The sequence below is a fragment of the Neomonachus schauinslandi genome, chromosome 3 (genome assembly GCF_002201575.2).
Source record: "Neomonachus schauinslandi chromosome 3, ASM220157v2, whole genome shotgun sequence".
Lineage (NCBI taxonomy): Eukaryota > Metazoa > Chordata > Mammalia > Carnivora > Phocidae > Neomonachus > Neomonachus schauinslandi.
Genome location: NC_058405.1, coordinates 115,584,685 through 115,611,913, shown reverse-complemented (window position 1 = coordinate 115,611,913; position 27,229 = coordinate 115,584,685). Strand labels below are relative to the sequence as shown.

General features: G+C 41.3%; 1 protein-coding gene across 1 annotated transcript in view; it reads left to right on the top strand.

Moving 5' to 3' along the window:
- The first annotated feature begins 2,932 nt into the window (after positions 1–2,932).
- Positions 2,933–27,229, top strand: part of NEB (nebulin) — a 200,218-nt gene continuing 175,921 nt past the window's right edge. Inside the window, exons 1-10 of the mRNA XM_021702909.2 lie at positions 2,933–2,968; positions 6,695–6,736; positions 8,385–8,582; positions 10,829–10,936; positions 11,411–11,515; positions 12,536–12,640; positions 13,295–13,399; positions 18,713–18,817; positions 25,643–25,747; positions 26,526–26,633. Coding sequence (XP_021558584.1) covers positions 2,933–2,968; positions 6,695–6,736; positions 8,385–8,582; positions 10,829–10,936; positions 11,411–11,515; positions 12,536–12,640; positions 13,295–13,399; positions 18,713–18,817; positions 25,643–25,747; positions 26,526–26,633 — 1,017 coding nt within the window. The remainder of the gene's footprint in view (positions 2,969–6,694; positions 6,737–8,384; positions 8,583–10,828; positions 10,937–11,410; positions 11,516–12,535; positions 12,641–13,294; positions 13,400–18,712; positions 18,818–25,642; positions 25,748–26,525; positions 26,634–27,229) is intronic.

Genomic DNA, 27,229 nt, shown 5'->3' with positions numbered 1-27,229 from the left:
GGGACATAGTTCCAGGTTAGCATCAGAATGCTTATGCTTTTTTTTTTTTTTACTTTATACGATTTTATATTACGTGTTTTTAAAAATGGGCCTGAATTATTTTTCAATTCAACACCATCTTTTTAAAAAATTTTTATTATTTTTTCATTTTTTAAAAGATTTTATTTATTTATTTGACAGACAGAGACTCAGAGAGAGAGGGAACACAAGCAGGGGGAGTGGGAGAGGGAGAAGCAGGCTTCCCGCCGAGCAGGGAATCTGATGTGGGGCTCGATCCCAGGACCCTTGGATCATGACCTGAGCCCCAGGCAGAAGACGCTTAACGACTGAGCCACCCAGGTGCCCCAATTCAACACCATCTTTTAAAACATAATGAAGAGTAAGTCAATTCTAGTTTACATCTGCCAACGGAATGATCTCGTATTATACACATATCTCTTAGTCATAAAACCTGTGAGAACATAGAAAATGAACAAGGTTTAATTAGTGAAGATGATAAAATGATGCTCAATTTTATTTACCACCATATGAATCATGGAAGGGGGGAGAGGTACATATGTTTGAAATGTGACAACACTTCCTAACATTTAGCTAAAAAAGAACTATTACAATAGGTTTAATCTCAAATCCATGCCAAGATACGGGTGACCCACAGGGTTTTTGCCTTAGTACAGAGGTTTAGAGAGAGATTAAATCAGTGAAAATTGTCTTTAGATAGAAAATTGCTAGGTAATTTTTACAAACTCAGTGTCGTACACTCTGACTTACCTAATAGAGCATTATCTTCTCCTGGTAATTTACTGATTTCAATTTTATCTGTTATTGCTGTTTGGAAATTGAACCCTTTTGTGCTTGCATTCACACTTTGCCTCTAGAAGCCTCCTGACTAAATCGAAAATCAGAAACCCAGGTACATATGAAAGAGGCTCTGTATTCCTAGCAGTGCGGGCCTTACCTAAGGAGGGAGAAGATAATGAATATGGTCTCCATATCCACCTGCCCCGGTTTAGTAATAGAAAAAGGATGGGGCCTGTTCTCTCTAATTACACCCTGTGGCTATCTTAGCTAGGGTCACAGCAAATATTTTCACCTGTCATTTCATCTTTTCACAATTTTAAACCTTGTTTTTGCCAACTTGAGGTTTCATGGATTTTATCCTTCTATTTATTTCACATCAAGGTCTGGAACTTACCTGTAGCTCACCTGGTGAGCTGGGGAAAGGGGAGTATGTTTACCTCCATGAAAGGGGGACAAATGACCTGAAGAAAGCAGCTACAGAAGGGTCACAGCCCCTCAAAGACACACTTGTTTTATCCTAAATTCTTTTGCACAAGTATGGTATTAAACAGGGTTGCAGGAGATGAGAGACTAAACCTAAATTGGAACCCCATATGCTAGAAGTTAAGTAAAATTCCTTTACATTTGAATAGTTCTAAGCAAGTAATTTGTTACCCTTTATACTTTAGTGGAATTGATGAACAGGTGGTTTTCAGAAGATCACTCAGTATATTTAGCTTCTGAAATTCGAGCGACTTAGGATCTCATTGGCTGCTGGCGCCACGTGATAACTCCGAGCTCAGGCACCATTCTGGCTCTTGCCTGGGGTTCTCAGGAGGGAAGAGTTGGGAGAGGCTTTGCTGCTGAGGAAGTTGATTTGATAGATTAAAGGTAAGGCTGGATTATGGCTTTTTCTGTAATGTTCTTGCTGGAGATGTTCTGCAGCTTCCCTTGAAGTATTTTCCAAAGTTTGGGGTCATAACTGGGGAAATTAGTGACGGAAATGTGACTAGGAAAGTTTGTAACCCTTTTGCCCTCCTCAGGCCCTACTTACATCTGCCATGTGTTGTGTGATTAGACTCCAGTCCTATACTAACCAACCTACTGCCCGACTGAGTTGGCTCTCTCGTCTAAGAGACAAAATTTTAAGAAGTTTTTGCCTTTGACTTCTTTTTTTCAAAATATATTAGTATGTAAAAGGATCTATGTTCTGCATTCCTATATTTATCCTGTTCTACTGGGCGTCATTTGCCTCCGAAGGAGTGGCAGTTTTGCTAGCTTAACAAAACCAGCCATGGCGGGGGTATTGGTTTACATGGCAAATATCTCTGGCTGAAGGGACAGCTGTTCCAGGTCATCATCCACTTTTATCAAGAGAGTCCCACTCTCTGGCGTCAAACTAAGAAGGCCTTGGGAGATCCTTCCATTAGTTCCTGAATTAGAAGCTTAGACCAAAGACCCACAATCTCATATGTACTTCAGTCAATGCTTTGCACATTTCTTGTTTTTCAGGTTTGAAGAAGAGCTACAGAAGCAGAAGAGAAAAATCCGCACAAGCCAATGGTGTTCGGGGAAAAAATAACCCCATTGCCTTGAGGTTTCTATTTTTTCTTGTAAAGCTATTGACAGATTTGTTTTTATGTGTTCTAATTTCAAGCATAGGATAGACTGCTACTGTGTATTAGAGCAGTAGAGAGACCTAAAGCAGCCCTCTTAGAATTTTGGTGCTGGCAAAAAAATTCTAACTTCTGGAAGCTTAACTGACCTCCCTTTCACTAATACTTTTGCTTGAAAATGCTTTTCTGCAAGTATTTAGAAATTTAAATACCCTGTTTCTTTGAACCCAAATCCTCTGACTTTCTTACCTCTGCTTCCTTTTACAACTTTAACTAAATTGACCCTGTAGCTCGAAGGAGCAATACCTGACATGTCACTGAGGGAATCAAGAGAAGGTATTTGGAAGTCTGTGGTTTTTAGACCGGTATTTAAATAGCTCCTCTCATGTAGCCCACAACAATCTATGGGTGTGTGGGGTGGATAAGTCTCAAATTCTGTTTTTACAATGTTATGATTTCAGTCCTAGGCACAGATTCTAATGTATTTTCATTTTTCTGGAATATGAAAAGTTTGTAGGTGCCGCTACTACTCTGGGAAAATGGCGGATGACGAAGAATATGAGGAGGTGGTGGAGGTAAGATGAGAAAGCTGATGCTGACAGCCAAGTATTTTATGTGGTGACAATCAAAGCCATGTAGGTGAATTAATCATTTGAAAAATACATTGTCTATTATAACCTCACAAAGAGTCATTATTAAAGCATGAGAAAGGAATATTTTATGTTCAGTTTCACTATAATTATGTGGGATTTAGAATTGAAAAGAAATATCACTGTTTCCCACTTTTGCTTCTCTTTAAACTCTCAGAAAAACGTGGTGTAGGGTAAAGGCAGGTTTTAATTTGTCTTCTAAAACTATCTTCTTCCCCAGCTGCCAACCCTCCTGATCAAAAGGCCGGAGGAGATGAAGGGACAGTTCCGAAAACTGAACTCTTAGTTTCCATATAGCAATAGGGAAAAAAGGGCTACTCGCTCTTTGCTTCAACCAGCTGATTACCTAGAGGGTGATATGGATTCAATGTTCAGAATAATATACTGCGGAGATTTTATATGAGATTTTGTATATATGTAAATGGGCACAAGGTGCCTGTAAATATAAACTCTTCATGCTCACAAGTGACATTTGCAGCCACACTTTCTCACCAACTCCCATTCCGTTTACCTAAGGGAACAAGACTAGCTTTTGCTTTTAAATTTTGGGGGGGGGGGGGGAGACCAAAGTGAACATCTTGCAAAATTTCCTCTGGGTTATTTGTGGACATCTGGCATGTTTTACAAAGCTGTTAATTGTTTGTTTTATAAAATTTTGTTTTTTATCATGTCTAGGTTTTCCTTCACCAGCTCTTGCCTTCAGCTTCACGTTCTAGAATCTCAAGGCTTGGAAGGCTATAATCCCTATAAATACATTGCCTTTGAATCTGAAAGTGCTTAATAATTTACAATTAATGATGATCTAAACATAGGAAAATCTCCAGGTGCCTAAGATACTTGGAGGCAGTTTTGAAAACCAGTGTTTTTTCATCAGAATGAAATTAAGAGCTACCCAGAACCAAATTCCAAATGACGGTGCCAGAATTTGTCTTTGGAAGATTATTTTAGTGACCAGTCTATATTTAAAGAAAAATTTGTTCCACAAGTAAAATTAATTTTATCACTGAAGGATTTAGGAAGAAAACACAGAATGAATCTCCTGCAGTATAACAATGAACCTCTCTGGCTTGAATGCCAAAGGCTACGTTCTCAGTGTTCAGTATTACTAGTGTGCATTTTACAAATGTCCCCATGAGTTAGAATAATCACTATTAAACAGTGACACAGTTGTAAATAAAATTGCCTTCCCTGCGGTAGTAATACCAGTAATAATTTTCAGCCTCCAAGTTAAAAATCCCTTGTTTTTTCTTAAAATAACTCCATTCATTGGTCACTGGAAGTTGTCCTCGGCACTAGACCTGACTGATTTAACTAGATGTCATAAAAATGGAGGGGGGTATTTTTAGGCGTCTCATCCTTGCCATTTTATTTCTATTACTGCTTCTGGGTCTGACCAGCAGTTGCTAAACTGATAGACTTCCTGCCAGGGGGTGTTCAACCAAGGTGTCTCCGATCTCAAAAAAGATGCCATGAAGAATGGAATGGTGGCAAATTTGAGAAAATGGTCAGGGAAGAGTTCAAAGCCAGGAACTAACTAGGAACTGGCTCTAAAAAGATCTTCTAGGGGCCTTGGACAGGTAAATAAAATTGTACTATCACTCTTTCCTCAAACTTAAACTTGGATAGAAAGGAAAAGAAGTGAGGATGCACTATCTAATTAGTGGCACAGCTCTAAAAAAAAAAAAAGTGGGATTTGGCATATAATTTAATGCCAACCATTTGGGTAATGTTGCTTTTTTTATAAGCTTATTTCTAAGATACGTTTACCAATGGTGAGAGCCCAGCAAAGGTAAAACTGGATGGCTACCAAAGAGCTGCTTTTCCTTGGGTGCTAAGAAAATCCAAGATAGTTGTGAATCATTCATTTTAGTTTAGTATTTCTTCTCAAGTCGCTGACATTTTATGTGGCCAGAGACCTGGTTCTCTGTGGATCATCATCGAACAGTATTCCCTAAAGGGTATTACATGATATTTCCCATGTGATGAAGGCACAAGCCTATACAAGAGAAATTCTCTATCCTGTGGGAGCTGGGGGTTTCTCTCGGTATGCGGAAGGACATACAGATGGACATTAGATTTTAAACTAAAGAAGCCGTGCAGGAGCAAAGAAAGTGCCAGAGTGAGGGGCATTAGGCAATGTTAGATTATACTAATCTTCCTGCAGATGAAATAGAGCCAGTGGCCTATCGGCAATGGTTAAATAACTTGATAAGAGTTCACTGAACTGAGGGCGGAAGAAAGGAGGCCACCTGAGGGAAATTTTGTAGGCAGAGTTTTTCCCTTTGAGTGTATATTTTGGTGGCAGAGAAAAGAAAAATGAAGCATACAGTGATATACATTTTGTAGACCAAGAAAATGAGCCAATGTTTCATTTTTGTCCCTTTCCTTGTGTGCCTTGGCCTGAGTCTTTGCTTCTGTTCACCCAGCTTTGGCGGGTGAGGCTGGGGGCAGGATCCCACTCCCCTTACGCAGCTGAAACAAAATGTCAGCCAGCTCCCATCAGCATCTATTTATTGCTGGTGACGTCAGAAGTAGAACACTGTGTCAATTGGCCATTTAAGTTTAATAGTAAAAGACTGGCTAATGATAACAATGCACTGTAAAACCTTCAGAAGGAAAGGAGAATGTTTTGTGGACCATTTGTTTTGTGTGTGAGGGGGGGAGTTTTAAGTTATTAGTTTTTTTTTTTTTTTTTTTTTTGAGACAGAATGAGAGAGAGAGCACATGAGAGGGAGGAGGGTCAGAGGGAGAAGCAGGTTCCTTGCTGAGCAGGGAGCCCGATGCGGGACTCGATCCAGGGACTCCAGGATCATGACCTGAGCCGAAGGCAGTCGCTTAACCAACTGAGCCACCCAGGCGCCCCAAGTTATTAGTTTTTAAAATCAGTACTTTTTAATGGAAACAACTTGACCAAAAATCTGTCACAGAATTTTGAGACCCATTAAAACAAAAGTTTAATGAGAAAAAAAAAGTAGAACAGAAGTAGGTTTGATTTCAGATCCAGCCTGCAAGCACCTCCGGGCCATCAGTTGCAAAATGCAGCCTAACTTCCCCACATCTTGTGCTTGGAAGGTCTTTGCATTTTTTTTCTTCTCCCCTTGGCGTTTGCAGATTTTCATCTTCGCATCCTTTCAGGACCATCGGGCTATATAGGGATGCACCCCTCACTCTGGAAGAGACTCTCCTTTCTTAGTAATCAGGGTGGTACAGGGGTAATTGAGATGTGTATATGCTTTTGGATCTAGTCTTTCTAGATTTGTTTTGATTTATTGTTAGTCACAAACGGTGGTTTATATCAAGTTCCTTTCTGCCCAACCCACATACTCAGCATATTGTTCTCCTATTTTCTCTGCAAATTATGCCCTGGGTATCAGAAGAAAAGGTTTTACTTGTTGTAAGTAAAATAACTGCCCTGGCAGATAATCAGCCTCAGACACCTTTCTCCTCACCCTGCATCTCCTTGCCTAGTCTGATGGCATTCACGTTAGCTTCCCTGAAGTTTCGCCAAGCTAAAATGGGTTCCTTCGTGTACTTCCTTCCCACACAGAATGCACGCCGCCTGGGCTAGGGAAATAACCCAGTGGTTCAGCTGAGGCAGAGGAGAGGTGACTTGTGCTTTGTTCTCATGATTCCTTTGTGCTCTATTTGTAGTATTACACAGAGGAGACAGTCTATGAAGAGGTGCCAGGAGAGGTAAGACCCAACCCATGTCTGCATGAACTGCATGCTGATGAAAGCAAGCAGAGCCTTCCCTTCCCACAGACTCCCAGGACTACAGAGCTGGCAAAGGGAGAGTCTGAGAGAGAATCTCTCACTTGCATGTGCCCAGCAGCTGATGGTCCAAGAATGAATGCTACCTGTTTGGCAGGTTATGTCACTATTTTTGCTATTCAGCTCATCCAAAGTGGCTGGGGATGGTTTCCCCCATTGTTCGTGTGGTATTATTGGTGTAGGTGGTACTAATAATAATATCAGTGGCTACAGGCACTCTCTGACTGTAGTGATCACATGGCCTTGGACAGGTGATTTGCATGGGGACCCACAGTTTTATTGTTTTGAGTTGTAACTTGTGGGGCACCACCTCTGCCAACAGGGATGGCACCTCCAAGCCTTTGTCCCTGATGATGCAATGAAATGGTACTTAGATTGTAGCACAAAGCCTTTCCCATGAATATTCCAAGGTGGAATTTTTTTTAGGGTGAAATACCTCACTCATGCTTCATTTTCTGAGTGGAGCTGTTTCTCTTGAGCATGACAAACAATGATGGCTATCCCTGGAGCCCGCTCAAAGAGCTTGTGACTGCATGAACCCTAACAGTAGTAGAGATGCTGTAAATTGGTTAGTTTCTCACCATCAAGCGTACATCAGTAATAATGGGCAGAAAGCAACCTATTAGCAATGATCTAACAACACGAGGGGAAGTTGTCATAGATGTCCAATGTCCTTGTTGCTTTGGTTTCTCTTTTCATAATTGATGCTAGGACTCTTCCTTCAGTACAGCGGATATTAGCTGTGAAGGAAATCATGCTGTCGGATGGATTGAAGACATGGCTGCTTATCTTCTTTTCTTTCATACAGTATTTTTAACCTTGGACTAGACCTAAATTTGGGGCCTTAGTTTCTTCTACTATACAGCCTTTTGTAAGAAACCGTAATTTCCCGCCTACTGCATGCATAGGATAATTACACCCTTATGTTGTCATCATTACCCTTATCCACCCAAGCATTTATTAGTGTCCATGGCACTCCAGTTCACATTCATTAACTAAGCCAAAAGAACGGTAATCACTTGCAAAACTGATGTGATTCGTTCTTTTAACAGTCATTATTCTTTGTGTAGGGCTGCGGGGACCTGTGGGACAAGCACCCAATTTTTTCTTAGACTCATTTAAAAGTGAATATGAAGTCAAGAAGTCAAAGCTTTATTTGATCATCTTAATCATTTGTTCTCTGATCCCAAGTTTGCTTTAACTCTACCCAAACGATTTAAGAAGATTTTAAATGTTTAAGAATATTGTACATTTCTGATTTTTATCCATCCCGAAAGCGTTTGGGGTCCTTTCTACAAATGGAATTTTAAGGCACTGTAGCAAATTAAGAAGGAGTAGTAACCTTTCGACTCCACGCCCTCCTGAACAATCGACATTCAGATTTATGTAACATGATGTACCTTCCTATGGACAGAGCGTAGGATGCCTTGCTTTGGCCTGTTTTAGACATGCAGAAGTAACCCTAGGGATTGAAGTCTGACTTGCGATCAGAATAATGCCTCTATGCCAAGTTCATGCGATCACAGTTTTTACTTCCATAACAATGTTGAACTGCATGTCCCATTTTCAGACAATAACCAAAATCTATGAAACTACGACAAGCACATCTGACTATGAGCAATCAGAACCTTCCAAACCCACGCTGGTACAGCCAGTCCCAGCAAAGCCAGTGGAGAGGAAGAAGGTTATCCGGAAGAAACTGGATTCTTCGAAGTTCATGACCCCCTACATTGTACACAGTCAGAAAATGCAGGAACTCTTTAGCCCAGTAAGTTTCAAACAACTTCTGCTAATCTGGTTTTATTATTGAGAAAGTTCTGACTCTGTTTTGGGTGCTGGCTGGATTTTGTTTCTCAATCTTGGGTGAGACAAAGACTTACCTGCAGAAATAGAAGCTCTTGTGATGCTTGATTTTTCCTCTCATGTAATTCATTGTCACCACTACAGTATCAGAGAAGGCATCCTTACTGAACTTATTCCCACAAAATAAGCAGGAGGCCAATTACAAAGCATTTATTGGTATTTAATCACAATTTGTTAGCCAATCTAGAATCATGAAGTCATAAATATAGATTCAGTTGAAATCCATTCACGGAAGTTAAATAACATCTATTTAAACTGAGCAGAATGCCCCTTAAGTAGACTAGTTAACAATATGTAAAAAGATCTTTAAGGGGCGCCTGGGTGGCTCAGTTGGTTGGGCGACTGCCTTCGGCTCAGGTCATGATCCTGGAGTCCCGGGATCGAGTCCCGCATCGGGCTCCCTGCTCGGCGGGGAGTCTGCTTCTCCCTCTGACCCTCCTCCCTCTCACTCTCTGTCTCAAATAAATAAATAAAATCTTTAAAAAAAAAAAAAAAGATCTTTAAGAGTTGTATGGTAAAAAAGTGTAGTTTAGAAAACCAGGATCAGACTAAGAGCTCATCTGAAATGAGGATCAGAATGTTCAGCTGTACCCTAGAGCAGTGTTGGGTTGGTTGTTTTTGGTTTTTTTTTTTTTTTTAAAGATTTACTTATTTGAGAGCGAGAGAGACGGAGAGAGAGCGAAAGAAAGCATGAGCAGGGGGTGGGTAGAGGGAGAAGCAGGCGCTCCGCTGAGCAGGGAGCCTGCCAGGGGCCCGATCCCAGGACCCTGGGATCATGTCCTGAGCCGAAGGCAGCCGCTTAACCAACTGAGCCACCCAGGCGCCCCAGCACCGTGGTTTTTAACTGTGGCTGCACATCAGAATCCTCTGGGAGCTTTAAAGCTACTGATACCCAGGCTGTTCTGGTTTAATCAGTCTGAGGTTGAGACCTGTGCATAAAGATTTTTAAAAGCTGCCCGGCTTTTAAAATGTGCAGCTCAGGTTGAGAATCACTGCTGTTGAAGGTCCCTGGTCCTTAACTGTCCATGTACAGTTACACTGTATAGCAAGTTATACTGACTGTCAGCAGAATGATATCCATTGGAATGGATCTCATTTGTTGATTGTCCATGTGGGCTGAGGTCTCACTAGGTGGCCTGATTGCAAATCCTCTGGCAGCTTGAAAAAAAATGAAAAGCAGCTCAGGGGAACATTGGATTATATAGGACTAAGGGCTTAAGTTAAAAGCATCTCATTGTGATTGGTCAGTAAATGGCCATGTTTGGTTTAGTGTTAACTCCTGGGGACAATTTGGCAAATTTCTAGTTCAGATTCTTGAATGATCTAAAACCTAGTTTTCTAAGGCTTCGATCTCTAAAAACAAGATTATTTTGCCTCCTTTATCATTACAGTATTCAGCAAAAAGAGAAAAATTTTTTTGTCTGTTTATTGCCATAAAATCTCATAAATTCTGACAATAATATCCTAGAATTTCTGATAGCCTGAAGAAAATGTTGGCAAAGGTTTATAGTATTTTTAAAGTGGTTAGTGATAAAATCGAGTATAATTTAGATTGTTGACTACATTCAGGAGTACCATTGAAGCATTAATAATGATAAATTATGCACATTGTTATTAAAGCAAGAACTCATTGTATATTTAGCAGAAATAATAAAATTGCATTCCTTTTCAAAATACTCCATAATTCAGACTTTCCATTAATTCAGCTGGTGTCTCAGCTATCCAAACCATCGAGCTTTAGCTACAACTTCTGAATTGAAAATTTTTGCATTGTATTAGCAATCAAATCTTTTCAGACACTTTCTATATTTTCTAAAATTATTGAGGTTCAGGCTTTTCATGTGTGCATTCAGACAATAAAAACATTGAGAGAATCATTTTAGGGCATTTTCAAGACGATAGTCTGTAATAAAATTTCTACTGTCTCAAGTATCCCACCATGTTTAGGAAGAACAATTAACAAATCTATTTTAGTTTTTGCTGAGAACCGGTTAAGGGACAAAAAGAAAGCTGTTACAACTGATACTGTTAGAACTTGCAAGGTTTTTTTTTTTTTTTTTTTTTTTTAAATCAGAAGGGGATGAATGCATTGCCTGAAATTCCTGCTGCTGTCTTGTCAGGTTTTAGGCTAACATCTGATATTCTTTTCAGAATAAATACAAGGAGAACTATGAGAAAGCAAAAGGACAGCCATCCGCAATCACAACTGATACCCCAGAACTTCGCAGGATCAAGAAAGTACAAGATCAACTCAGTGAGGTGGGCTGCATTGCTAAAATAAAGGAGAGAGACATGTCAAAAACATGCCCATCACTGGGAGTCAAGGGCTTTAATGGGTATAGAGAAAATGAAGAGTCAAATTACTGTGAGCCAGTCCAGAAATCTAGAGGAAGCACTGACTGTAGATTATGTGGCTCTAATGTGAACCCCAAGAGATTTCTAAAAGCTTGTCTTAGCAAGTTAGCTAAGAGATGATAGGAGATGGGAAGTTGGAATTCACTGTGGTCCTCCACGGAGGAGTGCAGGGAGGCTGAAATTCAGCCAGAAAAGCAGATATGCAGTGAATGTAGGGGCTCTGCAGATCTTTGGAGATCACGGTTTTCTACCTAAAATGTATAAATTTTGCTTTGCGGTGCAGACATTGAGTCATTGGGTTAATGCTCTTTGGTTATAGATCTCCTTTAATATACTCACATGGGCATGCCTGTCACAAACTCTGCATTATTTCTGCAGGTTAAGTATCGAATGGATGGCGATGTTGCTAAAACTATCTGTCATGTAGACGAAAAAGCAAAGGACATTGAACATGCGAAGAAAGTGTCGCAGCAAGTCAGTAAGGTGAGGTCATGATGTGGATGGCTGGGATGCTAAAGCGCATGTAGGTGACCTCTACCTGGCCTTAGGCGAGAAGGCTGGACAGGCCTGATCCTGCTCGCCAGTCTCCCTTGAATCCAGGGGCACTGTGAGCTCACAATGGGGGGGGAGAGGGAGAAGCAGGCTGCACACGTGTCTGCGAGGCCATGCAGATGACTGAGGTGGGCCGTAGGGCTGGTGGTGGCCTGGAAAGTCTCTGCCCTGCAGCTCAGCTCCAGGCAGTTGCTGCCCAGAAGGCAGGCCCAGTGTTGCCAGAGTCTCTTACTTATCTTCAAACAAGTCCAGGGAGCTTAATTTTTACGAGAAATCCTCAAATTTCAAATGTAAGCTACTAATTAAAAACCTTTTTAAAAAATACCACATAAGTCAAAAGGAACATGTCCACTATCCCAATTCAGCCAATGGCCAAGAAGGTTGCAGCCTTTGAAAGGAATCTATAGGAGAATCCTAATCACAATTTAGTTTTAAAAATGAGACGTTTCACAAATAATACATTATGTGTTTTAAAAAAAAAAATAGGAGAAAATGAAGGGGGGGAATTGGAGGGGGAGACGAACCATGAGAGACTATGGACTCTGAGAAACAAACTGAGGGATTTAGAGGGGAGGGGGGTGGGGGGATGGGTTAGCCTGGTGATGGGTATTAAGGAGGGCACGTACTGAATGGAGCATTGGGTGTTATACGCAAACAATGAATCATGGAACACTACATCAAAAACTAATGATGTATGGTGATTAACATAACATAATAAAATAAAAAAATAGAAAAAATCAGACGTTTCAAGTAAAAGCTTACCAGTGCAGGAAAAGTATTATGGGATGTGGACATAGCGTTTTCCCAATCGATGCTAGTAATGCATGGGCACAAGGGCAGCCTCGGTGTGAGGACACTTTGAATGTGAAAGACTTCACAGCACTCTGTTCTCTACAGCCTCATGCCCTTGGGGGAGACATCAGCCACAGGTCCTCCGCTCTTTCTGTCTAGGTTTTATACAAGCAGAACTGGGAAGACACCAAGGAAAAGTACCTGCTTCCCCCTGATGCCCCTGAACTTGTCCAGGCAGTTAAGAACACAGCCATGTTCAGTAAGGTAAGGGCTTCTGCTCTGTCGCTACTTCTGTCCTTCCCCCACGTAATTCAGAGCAATAACCAGTCCTCTTGATAATCTGGAATGCAGTTTCCCAATCTCTTTGTGAGTATCCTTGAGCCACGTGGGGTGCAGGGGTGGGGGTGGGCGGGAAGGAACTGAGAGGAAAGCTCTTGAGTAGTGGAAGAGAGGGTCTTGGTGGGAAGCCGAGCAATGTGGGGGGAAGAAAAAGTGGGGAGAAGGAAGATGCACCCGGGAACTGGCTCTCAGAGCCCCTGGGCTACACTGTGGGTATTTCTGGCTATCACTCTTATTAAATGTTTGTTTCGTGACAGAGACTAAGCAGAATGCCTCCGGGCTCCTTACACTCGCATTAGTCCTTGTTGTAGGAAGTAGGTAAAGTCCCAGAGAGGAGATGAAACAAAATCAGACGCATCTACCCTTCTGAAAATAAGATTTGTCAGAAGAAGCAGGACAACCTATTAATAAATATGACTTGGACTGAGTGGAAAGGGGGAGGTTCTCTGCAGATTCCATTTCCCTTTACCCTTACCTTGCCCTCGGTTCTTCTTGCTACTGATGGATGAATTCAAAATTGTGTATTTCGTGTAAGTGGGAGCTCACTTTCTCATAACTTTTCACCCTTTTCTGATTTAGAAACTGTACACTGAGGACTGGGAAGCTGACAAAAGTTTGTTTTACCCGTACAACGATAGCCCAGAGCTGAGAAGGGTGGCCCAAGCCCAGAAAGCCCTCAGTGATGTAAGTCAAGTGCAGTCAACATCATTTGGGAGTGCGGTATCGAGACACCTCAAGTTATGTCTTCTGGCCAGACGTTCATTGCAATTCTTCTTTCAAAAAGACTGAATGTCATTATAGCAGATGAATACATCTAGAATCATTACGATGTCTACTTAGATTTTATAATTTATATTAGATATAATTAATCCCAATCTTGGGTTTGTTTTTTTTTTTATTAGGTGAAGAACCTGAGTCTGAGACCACATAGGTCATTAGTGGCAAAGCCCAGATTAGAAACCTGGTCTTGTGATCCCAAGACCAGAGTTCTTTCCACTGTAGCATGGGCCCTCTGTCCCCTTGTCTGGAGTTGAAGTTTTTTTCTGTGACAGTAGAGTGACATTTAAAAAAAATCTTTTTGGGATCATAGACACGTTCCCAAATATATTAAGTGAAAAATGTCATTGAAGGCTTTTGATTTGCTATCCTAATTCTGAAGTCTGAATTGTGGTGTGTCCCCCCTTTTCTCCATGGACTGATACGCTTGTCCAAACATGTTTGTGTAGTTATCTCACAAAAAGCTCTTGCCGTCAGGTGTACATAGAGGATGTTTCAGAGTTGGTAAAATATCAGCAGTCCCCACTGGCCAGAATTTTAGTGTCTTCCACCTTGAAAGCAGTTTATTAGAGGGACTTAGCAGACCTAATAGAGTCCTTAGGTGGAAAGCACCAGCAGTAGCAGAGAGCTCCCCTTCATTCTAGCACTTCCCCTTGTTTTGAGGAGCTTTATTTCTTGACCCCTGGATTTGCTAGAGGCTGTATTGACAATCCAAAGACTACTGCTCTCGTCTTCAGGAGAGCCCTGTTGTATAAAATAACAAGTTGTTTTTCATTCAGTTGTCAACGAGACCCCTCGAACCTCTCACATTCACTATGGACTTAACAAGTCAGTTGGCATCTTGAAAATTACTGGGATTTACTTCTAATGGATCTTAGGATCCTATCTTGTTCTGTACTGGAATTATGCATACTCCTTTGATGGTGTCTCCAACTTTTGAGGTCTTAATCTTTTATTGCCTCTCACTTGATATCATTTGCAAATTTAGGGGACATATTTCTATCCCAGTTTTCATATAATTGATTAAAATATAGCATAAGTGCTGTGAATTGTGTAAGACTGATGAATCACAGACCCGTACCCTGGGAACAAATAATACATTATATGTTAGTTAAAAAACAAAGGATTTTGCCCAGGACCAGTGGTGCATTCATAGGCTTCAGTTTGATGAGGTAAATACTTAATAAATTCTTTTTTCATAATAAAAAGTGATATAATAAAATATAGCATAGGTATACTTCTGTATTTCCATAGAGTAAATTAGGAACTAAAAAAGCCATTACAAAAATTTAAAGCCATCTAGTACACGGTACCAGTTTTAATGTGTAGGGACCTCTTGCTTCTCTTTTAAGTTAGTCTTTTGGTTCTGTATGTCATGAATAGATGATAATGTGTAACCTTTATCAAGCAATCAGTAGTTACTTATTTAAAGTCCATTATGCATGCATAGCTGGTGGGCTAGAAAAGTATGACAAGTTTTCATCCTTTCTCTTGAGACTTTATAATCAGGCTGGTAAGATGAAATTTTTATATATTAAACAATAAAAATTTTTTTCAAAAATTTTAGGAAGCAAATTCTATAGTCTAATCCTTGCTGAAAGACAGGACACATACAAGTAATTAGAGAAAGCCATGTGGAAGTGGAAATCCCAAGGGAAGGAGGACCATGAACAGGAAAGTCATTTCAAGTAGAGTACCCTTGAACAAAGGGACAGAGGTGAAATGAGTCTGGAGGGGACAAAAGAAAGTGAATGCTGTGGGTGCCCAGTTAAGAGGGCACTTTTAAGAAACTGGTAGCAGGACCTTGAAAATCAGACAAAACAGCTCTGACGCGATATGGTAGTCCATAAGAGAGAACATACGATTTTTGGAGGGGAAAACAATATGGTAAAAGTAGGATATGGAAAAATTCTAAAGGACAATATAGTAGATTGGGACTAGGAAAAACTGTGATCATTCGAAGAAGACTGTTTTAGTAATACAGAGAGACCAAAGGGATGACAGGGACAAAGGAGAGGAAGAAAGGAATCTGAAGGTAGTAAGTATTTTAAAAGTGTTCAGGACACTGGATATTGGAGATGGAGCGAAAGTAGCCACAGAGCAGTTTATGACGAAGTCCGCTAGTCTGGGTGTATAGGGTTACAACTGGTAACGACGCACTAGTGAACAGAGAAATGGAGTTGAGATGATGGAACATTCTGACCAAGGTATTTTATGGATAAATTAGAAACTTCGTCCTATCGCATAGGTGTGAGAACAGGATGAGAGATGAGTGTTTGAGCGTCCTCAGAATCAAAGGGACAGCTGAAGACTTGAAACTGTATGAGGGAGGCAGAACAGTGTATGGCCAAGGGCAGGGTTTTGGACGACACCCATTCTTAGGACACGTGGAAAGGAGCCAGCAAAAGAATGAGGGAACAAACAGAGAAGTTGAAGGAGAACCAGGAAATGCCCTGTCATGTAAGCCTAGGAAGAGGTTGCCAAGAAGACACTTAATCTCCACATGTTTCCCTTTATCCATAAAATGGAGAGATGGAGGGATATCTCCATGCCACTCTAGTGCTATGGACTTTGAACAGTGAAAGTTTACCCCATTTTTTGAGATAGCTCAGTAGAATACATAATGGAGAATATATAATAATGAAGGAAAATCTTCCCATCCTTCCTCAGAAAAACTTGACCGTTAAGATAGGGCTTTTAATTTTATTGCAGGTTATGCACCAAGTATCAGATTACCAACATGCCTATTAATACTGTTGTCCGTACCATGAACTTCTGCAATTATTGGGCACAGAGCCCCAAGCAAGCTGTTGTTCACAGAACATACCGCTGGGTAGGCATGTAGATTTCAAACTAAGCGCTTGGGTTTGGAAGCTTTCTCTCCCTCTCCTGCACCTTGTTCCTTTTTCTCTGAAACCTACTTACCATGTTTTTCTTGCTATCTGAGCAAAGACAAAATACTTTGCAAGTACCAAGAGAGTCTTTAAGTTGATCCAGTGTGCAGAATTCTAACTAGACAGAATTCTAAACAAGGTTCCTGAGAAATTAGGACTTCTAGATCTGATTTCTCTGAAGGTATTTGACAGGATGTCATACTTAGTAAGCATTTCTCCTTCTCTTTAGATAGGATGTTGCTTATTCTCTGAGGACTTAGCCAGCCATGGAAAATACCAATCGCCCTATGCCTAAAATAAAGTCTTCACTACTTAAAGATTGAGCAGTGGAATTCATATAAATGCATTTTAAAATTGGTCTTTTGCATCCCCCATTGATTTAATGTTCATAAAAGCTTTTGTTATAGGCAGTAGGTAGATATTATTGGGTTAAGACATAGTTAGACTTGGTTAGCGCATGAAGATGATGACTGGGACCCTGGAACTATCCAGACTCTTTACAATGTAAATAAGAATACCTCCACATGGAAGGATAATATAATTTGTATATGTCTCACAAGTGAGTAGTAGAAGAGTTGGGATGATAAAACTCCTCTGGAGATTTCCCCCAATGGCCCCAGTGTATAAAACACACATTCAGAAATCAAGTCATTGAACCTTTGCTCTGGTCAGGTTCTGTGCATGCCATAAGGGCTCCCAGATGAGAGGTTACGTTTTCTGTCCTCCCAGAGCTCCACAGTCAAGGAGGGACAGATAAGTAAACAATGAATCATAGTGTCCAAGAATTCCTTTAAAGGAGATAAGGGCCAAGGTGAGTGAGATCCCAGGAGAAAGTTCCTCAGGTCAGCGAGAGCTCAGGAGGGGAAACTGTTGCTTGTCCTGAGCCATGGGGAATGAGCAGCAGTTTGCAAGCAGATGGGGAGAGCTTGGAGCTGGGGCATGCCAGGGAAAAGGGAAGAGCAGGTACAAGGTCCAGAGGCTTAAGAGGATTTCTTGTGTCTGGGGATCTACAAATAGTTCTGCATTTTTGGAGGCAGGGGTCAAGGCTGGTGGTAGAAAAGTCCCTAGTAGTCAGTGAAGGAAAAAAAGGAGGGTGAGAGCGAAGGGGTTGCATGATTAATGGACATGATACTTTCAGACAAGAGAGGCCTTTAATAGGCAAAGGAAAGGAGCTAATGAAGAGGGAGCGGTTGAAGCTGTCAAGAAAGAGAAGAGGTGACGGGTGGAGCTGGGTGCAGAGGGCTGCTGGAGGAAACAGCAGTGTGAGTGCAGGGGTCCTGCCCTGCAAGGGCTGCTTCTCTGAGCCATGTAGCAGGTGGGAGGGGCAGGGATGAGTACAGGGAAAGAGAAGTATGTGTATATAGCCTTTCTTTATGAAAGAGGGAGCTGAGAGTTGACTGGGGGCCTAAGGACAGTCTTGGGGTTTTATGCTAGCCACTGTGAATAGAGACTGACCAGAGATGCATAATGGGATGTTCAAGCTTCCTTGGAGGCAAAGTGGCAATTCTTACCATAAATTCCGAGTAGTGGGCACAGAGGCCCACGCAAGCTCTTGTTCACAGAACGTATCACTGGATAGGCACCCAGACTTCAAGCTAAGGGTTTAGGTTCAAGAGACTCCCTTTCCCACCTCTGTACCCTTTTCCAGTGGCCCTTTTAATTGTGCTTATTGCATTGTCCTTATCCAATCAGTAGAACTGTGTGATTTTTTTCAGTAGCACTCAGCATCCTGGATAAAAGCAAAGGAAGTGTGCTGTTGAGTTGATTCAGAGCTAGGGGTTTGGTAGCTGGTGTGATATAAAGACAAGAGGTTGTAGGACGCCTGGGTGGCTCAGTCGGTTAAGCGTCTGCCTTCAGCTCAGGTCATGATCCCAGGGTCCTGGGATTGAGTCCCACATTGGGCTCCCTGCTCAGCAGGGAGTCTGCTTCTCCCTCTCCCTCTGCCTGCCGCTCTCCCTGCTTGTGCTCTCTCTCTGTCAAATAAATAAAATCTTAAAAAAAAAAAAATAAAGACAAGGGGCTGGGAGTTGAGGATGCCAGTTAACAGAGTAATTTCAATTATAAATCATGGCATAGAGACAAATGGAAGGAAACAGACCTAGGGTTAATAATCTTGGAGAAGAGGGAAGACTTAATGAGATAGAAATCCCTAGTAATACTGAGAGCAAGGGTGTGTCATATCTGCAAGGATACATTACTGTTATGTGATACACTAACGTTCAAAACTTCAGATACAGATGAAAACATAAAAAATCCAACAAACAGAATCTGGGATGTAGAATAATTTTCTATGGTTCATGAGCATCCCCATCTTTTATTTTGTCAGATTGCCTACAAAAAAGGTCATGTTGAACAGCAATCTCAATTCACAACGCTGCCGGATCCTCCAGATATAGAATTTGCTAAGAAAGTGACCAATCAAGTGAGCAAGGTAAGTAAATAGGGCTGGAACACTGTCTCCCTTGAAACCTCTGGCTTAATCATCTTAAACACCAGAGAAAGTAAGTAAGGGGAACCCGAAGACCCAACACCAACACTGAGAGTATTTTTGCAATATGACCCTAAAAAGTCTACAGCAAAAACAATACATCCGTTAACACTGTGGGGCCATGTTAATAAATGTTCGTGATCGGTAAATGTGAAAGCTGCATTTTAAAAAACAGAACCTGTGTCCTGATGTCATTTGACATCGTGACTTCAGAAAGTGCTACTAACCAGAACTGAGTCACCACACATTTTCTTGGAGAATCTGATTGTCTTAATTCAGTGTGAAGAACCTCATACAGTTTTATGCTCTCTGTCAGACATGGAGAAAATAAGAATGCATGAGTGATCTCTCAGACATGGCTCAGTTTGACAGCCGTGGGCAGTGCACCTCATAACTTTTAAGCTTTGTCTATATTTAGGCTGGTAAGCTAGCTCTGTGTGGAATGCAGACCTCACAGAGAATGCCGAGAGACAGATGTTCAACTGATGACCAGACCCATGCAAAAGTCCTATTTTAAATTGGTTCAAATCAGGCCACTTTCTCCTGGGATACTGCTGCTTTTAAATACTCTTCTTTGCCCTCTGTGGAGTTCAGTCCCAATTTGGTCTTCTGCTTCAATTTTGGGGGAACCTCAAGGTTTCTATCTTGTTTAGGTATTTTGGGGGAAAGGCTGTCTCCAGGAAAGGAGACGGAGAAAAATTATTGATGATGAAGTCTATTCAGTGATGTTTTTAGTGTCTGATATTGCAGACTTCTAACTATAACCAAGGGCTATTTGGATAATAGATCTGATAAGTACAGTAAATTTTCACTAATAGGAATGCCATGAACCTGAAATTTGCCCAGGGCAAAGCAGAAATGAACTTTAGAACTGTCCATAAAGAGCTGGCCTGCTGAAAATATTGATACTTAAATAAGATTAGGGAACAAGGATAATTGATCTTTTTTGAAGAAAAAGAACAACCTGATTTCAAACGGTCATTTAGAAAGAAAATCTATTTTTAATTTTTATTTGAAGCCTATTTTAAAAGATATCTTACTAATGCAACACACTTTTACCTTATTTGAGTGTGCAGTGTGGGCACTTGAACATGATAAAAAAATAAATCCCTTTCCAACTGCTCTATAATCAGTCTCCACTAATTTAGACGTGCCAGTTAGTCTAGAATTGCACTCTTCGATGTAGTGGCCATCATCTACGTGTGACCATTGAGCATTTGAAATGCGATTGTATAAACTGAGGGTCCTATATGCATGAAATGGACACTGGGTCTTGAACACTTAGGACAAAAAGAAATGTGAAATAGCTCATTGTTTTCATACTGATTACATGTTGAAGTCATATTTTTGGACCTATTGGGTTAAGTAAAATATATTATTAAAATTAATTTCGCACCTGTTTCTTCTTGCATTTTAAAAATTGGCTACTAGAAAATTTAAAATTACAGTGGTGGCTTGCATTATATGCTTGTTGGACTGCACCACCACACCCAGATACGGTGGCATCATTGGACATTTTGAAAACCTCACCAGTGCTGGTTTTGCCCTTGTGGAATAACAATATGAGCCAAGGGAGGATGGCTGTGGATGGAAGTCACCAGATTTGGCTGTTCATCCCAGTCTTACCCACATTCCAAGTTTTTAAAGGCTGCTGTGCATCCAAAATAATACTCACTTTGGGAAGTAATGCTTGTGATTGGTAGCAGTCCATCCATCAAAAGACCATCCCATGAGAGAGGACTAGGGCCGTGGTGGAGGAGAGAGAGGTGATTGAGCTGTGGGACTTGCCTCTGTTCTCTTGAAGTGTTCCCCACAGTCATGGGCTTTGACTCATATTTCAGTATTATAATTTCCTTGCTTTCCAACATGAATATAATCTCCTTTATCTACTCACTCTTAGGTATTTAAATTCAGTGTTTCCCAGATCCATCCCTGAGTCTTACAGCCTTCGGTTCATATGTTAATGTAATGATTGTGTATCTGCAATGATTATAGGGCTTATATATTATATTATTTATCAGCTTTCCTTACTTTATCTGTCAGAATCCATTCTCTCACCTTTGTCTTTGGCCGAAGCCACCAGCTCCATACCAGCACTCGTCCTGACTCCGCTGCATTTTGTAGCTCAAACACAGGTGGATAGGCAGGCAGGGTGGTTCGTGTAAGCAAGCATTCCCGTGAGGTCACTGTGCACACTACAACCAGCTGAAAGTGGGATTCTGAATGCAACATTGGGCAGTCCCTTTAGTTTCTCTGTCCTTGCCTCTCTGCTTCCTTCTAGATTCATAATGTGAGGAAAAATGTGAGATTTCAGGCTAGAATTTCCAGTGATACCTAACTGGGATCTAGAGTTGAAAGGAAGAGCTCTGTTTCCTTTACTCTCTGTGCACACTCCTGCCACCTTTCACCACACCAACCAATTCTCTGACCCTAACTCAGTGTCCTATAATTCAGTTCAATTCCGACATTATCTACCTGGTGTTCGCCTCAGATCTCACGAGTTAAGGGCTCAGACCCACAAGACTGGCCCTACTTCAGACTACTAGTCGTAAATCTGGACCTCCCATACTTCTGACAGACTGGCTTAAATCCAGGGTTCCCATGACCCACTCCTCAGGTTTAATAATTTGCTAATAATTGGCTCACAGAACTCAGGGAAACACTCTCTTATGTTTATTACATAACAGAGGATACAGATGAACAACCAGGATAAAGAGGTACCTGGGGTGAGGTCCTGAAGGGTCCCAAGCACAGGACCTTCCGTCCCTGTGGACCTGGGGTGTGCTACTCTCCCAGCATGTGGATGTGTTCACCAACCTGGAAGCTCTCTGAATTGTGCACTTCAGGGACTTTTATGGTGGTTTCATCACATAGGCCTGACTGATTATTAACTTCATCTCCGGCCCCTCTCCCCTCCTCAGAGGATGAAGGGAGGGGTGGAAAGTTCCAAGTTTCTAAGCATTGCTTGGTTTTTGTGGTGACTAGCCCCCATCATATTGCTATCCAGGAATTGTCTCAGAACAAAAGAAAACCCAGGGCATCTGGGTGGCTCAGTCGGTTAAGCCTCTAACTCTTGATTTCGGCTCAGGTCCTGATCTCAGTCAGGGGATCGAGCCCCGTGTCGGGCTCTGCGCTCGGTGCGGAGTCTGCTTGTCCCTCTTTCCACGCTCTCTCCTCCCCGTTGTCAAATAAATAAAATCTTTAAGAGAAAGACAACCCTATCACTCAGGAGACTACAGGTGTTTAGGAGCTCTCTATTAGGAACTGGGGGCAGAGACCAATATATATGTATTTTAGTATTTCACTAGAATATTTTTAAAAACATCTTTCAGTAAATATTGCTGCACAGCACAAAGATGCCAAGCTCTGATCTTCTAAAACCATGGAAACTCCTCTATCACAAAGAATTAGGGAGAGATTTCCATTGATTGCACTAGAAGAGATTTGGTTGAGTTAGGAAAGCAGCCCTGGGCCCACTGTGGGTTTTATGAAAATATCACTTGGGACCCCCTCCACCTGTCTGAGAGGATAGCATTTCTATGAATGAAGCTGTCAGAAGTCCCAGTGTTTAGCAACTCACAGAAAAACTGAAGTGTGATTAACTAACAGGCTTTGTATTCCTTCCATTTGATAACCACATCAAAACCACAGATGCAGATGTGGAAAGTAGAAAATAGAGCCATGTGTTTAAGTAGGACATTAGGGTGTCTAATTTGTGCCCAGTGCAATCCTTTCAGCTCATTTCTGAGGAAGCAATTTTACTACATCTATCGACATGCAGTTACTCTCTTGCCCACAGAAGGTGTTCCAGAGCTTGTAATTGACCCAATGTACTGTCCTCTGTTAAATGAACACAGAATCCTAGAGAAAGTTAAATCAATTCTTGCTGCCAGGTTTCCATTGATTGACTTCAAACATGACAGAAGGGCTAGAGTGGAAATGGAGGGAAAGTTGGGTGTTGGACCCCTGGTATGGCTAACCCATCTGTGTGTACCACGTAAACACTCAGGCCTTGCTGCCAGACATGTAGAGTGAGACCATTTGGTTGACAGAGGAGGTCCCACGTGGACACACACCTCTGTCTTCCCCTCATTCCTCAAGCTACAGGCCTTTATTCTTTCAACTCCTCTCCTACCTGCAGATGAAGGGGAAGGCTGTAGCTTCCTCAACAGTTAACAAGCTGCAGCCTCAGTCCCTTGTAGTGAGAATCTTCCCAGACTTGGGAGTACTCAGGGCTGGATTGTGAGAGATCTGCTTCCAAGGTGACCCATTTTAGATACTGGTTCATGAAGAGAAAGAAGTGGGGATGGACTTGGGGTGAGAGTGCTGGGTGGTGTTATACTCTTGTTTCTTGTTTTATTTTAGTTTTTTTTTTTTTTTTTTGGAGAGAGAATGTATGAGTGGGGGTTGGGGGGGTCAGGAAGGAGCAGAAGGCAAGAGAGACACACCCAGGGTGGAGCCCAACACAGGGCTCAGTCTCACAACCCTGAGATCATCACCTGAGCTGAATCCAAGAGTCAGATGCTTAGCTAACTGACCCACTGGGCGCCCCTGCATCTTGTTTAAATATCTTTTAAAACAAAAGATATCTATTTCTTAATGTGAGAATTAATTTTTACTTAATTTTCTTTAACAAATCTACATATGTGATTATTTCTCCATAATGGCCCAAATTTTGGACCTCATTAAGAATGTCTGCTGTGGGGATGCCTGGGTGGCTCCGTCGGTTAAGCCTCTGCCTTTGGCTCAGGTTGTGATCCTAGAGTCCTTGGATCGAGCCCCACATCAGCCTTCTTGCTCAGCGGGGAGCCTGCTTCTCCCTCTGCCTGCAGCTTCCTCTGCTTGTGCTCTCTCTCTCTGACAAATAAGTAAAATCTTAAAAAAAAAAAAAAAATGCCGCCTTCTCAATTTTAAATTATATTACAAAGTTTTGGGGATACATCAGGCCCTGTTGCCCCTACCCCCTAATCTTGGAGGTTTCTTCCTTTGACAGCAAGCAGAGGAAGGGCAATATCCCCCACCAAGAATGTAGATTGGAGATCTTAACCTGTGCATGTACATCAAAAATCCTCTGAAGTTGTGTTTATGGGCATTTTATAGCTTTCTCAGATTTCTGAAGAGGTCTATTCCCCGAAAAGATTAGAAATACTTCTATAGGCAATCAGCCAATCAAAAAATCCATTTTGACCAATTGAATTCGGTCTGTTTTGATTGACTGAAGAGTTGACTTCAATTTTTTTTAAAGCTTCAAAAGAGGAGAGTAGATTAATTGGTGCTTTAATGTAAATATTATCTCAACAAAGATTTCTATCGAAGAATACACACACAATTTTCTCCAGTTTCTTATTCTGTTATGCTAGCAATGTTATTATTATTACAGTTATTGTAGCCTACATTTATTTAACACAGTAGAGTTTGCAAAGGACTTTACAGGGTATGAACTTATTTAATCTTTCCAACGATCCTCTATGGAAGGTATTATTATTATTGTTGGTGCTGTGGCTGAGAACCCTGAAACTTGGAGAGGCTAAGTCACACCGTTGGTAATAATGGAGTGCAGTCTTGGGCCCAGAGCTTCTGGACTCAGGCCCAGGGCTCTAAAATTTATAGTTATGAAAACCACTTGGCTATTTATTGGCATATTAAGCTCTTGAGAAGAAAGGGTATAGGCATTTGAGAAAGGGTTGAACATCCTTTAACTCAAACTCACTGGCTCTGCACATCGCTCCTCCTTGGCACTGGTTCTGTTAAAGGTATACCAGAAAACCACTTTCTTTTCTCTTGAAGAGTATAGTGGGGGTATATGTTTGCAGATACCTTGAGACTCATTGGTTGTGTCTGTTAACACATTTCCCAAGAAGGGGAAATTGCTGTAACTCAGCTATGCATCTGGTTCATATGCCCAGATTTGGGGTTGACTAGTTTAATTTTATTCTAAGAACAGTATAGGCCAAGGTAGTTTGAAGCTACATATCATGGACTCAGCTCAATTTAGTGTATTTGAGCATGTATTTAGGAGGTCACTTTTGTGTGCTGCATTTTTCGGGGGTGGTGTTTGGGAGTAAGATGAGGCAATTTTTGAATTACTTGCCAGTTCCCATTAAAATTTCTTTAAGTCTCAACTGGAAAGTCTTATTAATTAGTCTGCAAGCCAAATTTTATATTGCTTTCTGGGTAACTAGAAGTTTTGGTAAAGCTCAGAAATAAGTTCACCTGGCATGGAAATCTGGGGTTGAGTGGTTTTATTATAACTCTGAAATACAAGTGGAGGATGCTTCTGAGTCTCCTCCCTCAAACATCAGAGAATATCCATAAGTTCTGAATGAACTAAGTCTCCAGATTCAGCAATAAGAGGGTCAATTATTACCTCTACCGCCTCGCTCAACTTTCTTGTTGACACTATACTAGAAGATTTGAAAACACCTATTAAGAACTTAAGGGCCATAGTCAAGATATTTTTTTATTTAAAAAAAATTTTTTTTAAGATTTTATTTATTTGTTTGACACAGAGAGACACAGCGAGAGAGGGAACACAAGCAGGGGGAGTGGGAGAGGGAGAAGCAGACTCCCTGTGGAGCAGGGAGCCTGTTGTGGGGCTCGATCCCAGGACCCTGACCTGAGCCAAAGGCAGACGCTTAATGATCCAGGCGCCCCTATTTAAAAAAGTTTTTAAAGATATTTTTAAAAGCTGCCCATTACCACTTTTCTGTCTTACTTGTCAATTTCTGTATTTTCTATATTTTGTCTTCCCTTCTTTTTTTCTCCTAGCAAAAATACAAGGCAGACTATGAAAATAAAATCAAAGGCAAATGGAGTGAGACACCTTGCTTTGAAATTGCAACCGCCAGAATGAATGCCAATAACATCAGCACAGTAAGTAGCAAGGAATGGCTGGATGCTCTTGGGTTGCAGGGTGACCCTTTCCTTTATGACCCCCAGCCACACCTGAAGTAATACCAGAACATTAGAGTCCAGGTACCTCTTCTTGGGGGCAAGACCTGTGTAGAGTTCCTAACCAGAGAGAAATCTCCCAGTCTTTCCTCCCTTTTGCGAAATACTGTTTTGATCAGATTCCATTATTGTTGCCTCAATTTTCAAATGAGCAACAAGGTTTCAAGGTTTATACAGGTTAAAGGGGCCCTTTTAAATTCATTCTCTGCCTGGGAAACCCAAACTAAGAAATCTCCTAGTCTTTCCTCCCTTTTGCGAAATACTGTTTTGATCAGATTCCATTATTCTTGCCTCAATTTTCATATGAACAACAGGGTTTCAGGTTTATACAGGTTAAAGGGGCCCTTTAAAATTCATTCTTTGCCTGGGAAACCCAAACTACATTTATGAAACTGACTAGTTTCTTCCCATATTGTCTTCACTGAAAAACACTCTTTTTCTTTTCTCTGAAGTTCTCTGACCCTGGCCTTTGGAGCTCCTTCTTAGAGGCTGGTTTTCAACCTCTTATAATTGTTCCAAATCTCTGTTAAGTTGCTAATTGTTCTTGTGATGGCACAACCATCTCTCCTCGTAACCTGACTGTGTAAGCCAAGAGGAGTGGGGCTGTGTGTAAGCTCTCCAAGCAGCCCCTGTCCCGCCGTGTGAACCCTTGCACGGTCTGTGCTCACAGCAGTTCTCCAGCTTGTTTAATGTCTTACAGAGGAAATACCAGGAAGACTTCGAGAGTATGAAGGACCAGATCTACTTCATGCAGACCGAAACGCCGGAGTACAAAGTGAATAAACAAGCTGGGGTGGCAGCTAGCAAGGTATGAGGAAATGCTCTCATTTGTCATGATGGTCTTATTGGGGGTGGATTTCTTATAACTCTTGCTTTTGTATATAATGAAAATAAAGAGGATTCTTGGGCAACAACAAAACAAGTACTTTGGGGTTATAATAAGGCTACCAAATTTTTGAAAAATTTTGCAGGTATGAGCATTAACAATATTCAAGTACCATCTTCAATATTTCACAAGGGACCTTTTGATACATGCAAGTAGAAAGGCTGTGCTCTCCAAAAGAAGGACCCCTCAAGAAAAGACAACTGGCAAACATCTGAATATGGACATTCCCACACTCGCCATCACCATTATTTTTTTTATTTTCCTACTAATGGTGAAAATCTAGTCACAGACAAGTTACACAGATCCATGGATATGCTCATATACTCTATAGAGTAACTTTGGTAAACAGAGTCCTTGGCATTCTAAAGCACTAGAAAGCCTATAAACTTCACAGTCAAACAGACTTGATTCAAACCTTGGCCTTGGTTCTGCTGAAGGAGTGAAAGCAAGAAAATCTCATCACCTAGGAAGCTATTTCAGTCTCCAGGTGCAAGATAGTGATGTTTTGGATCAGGAGG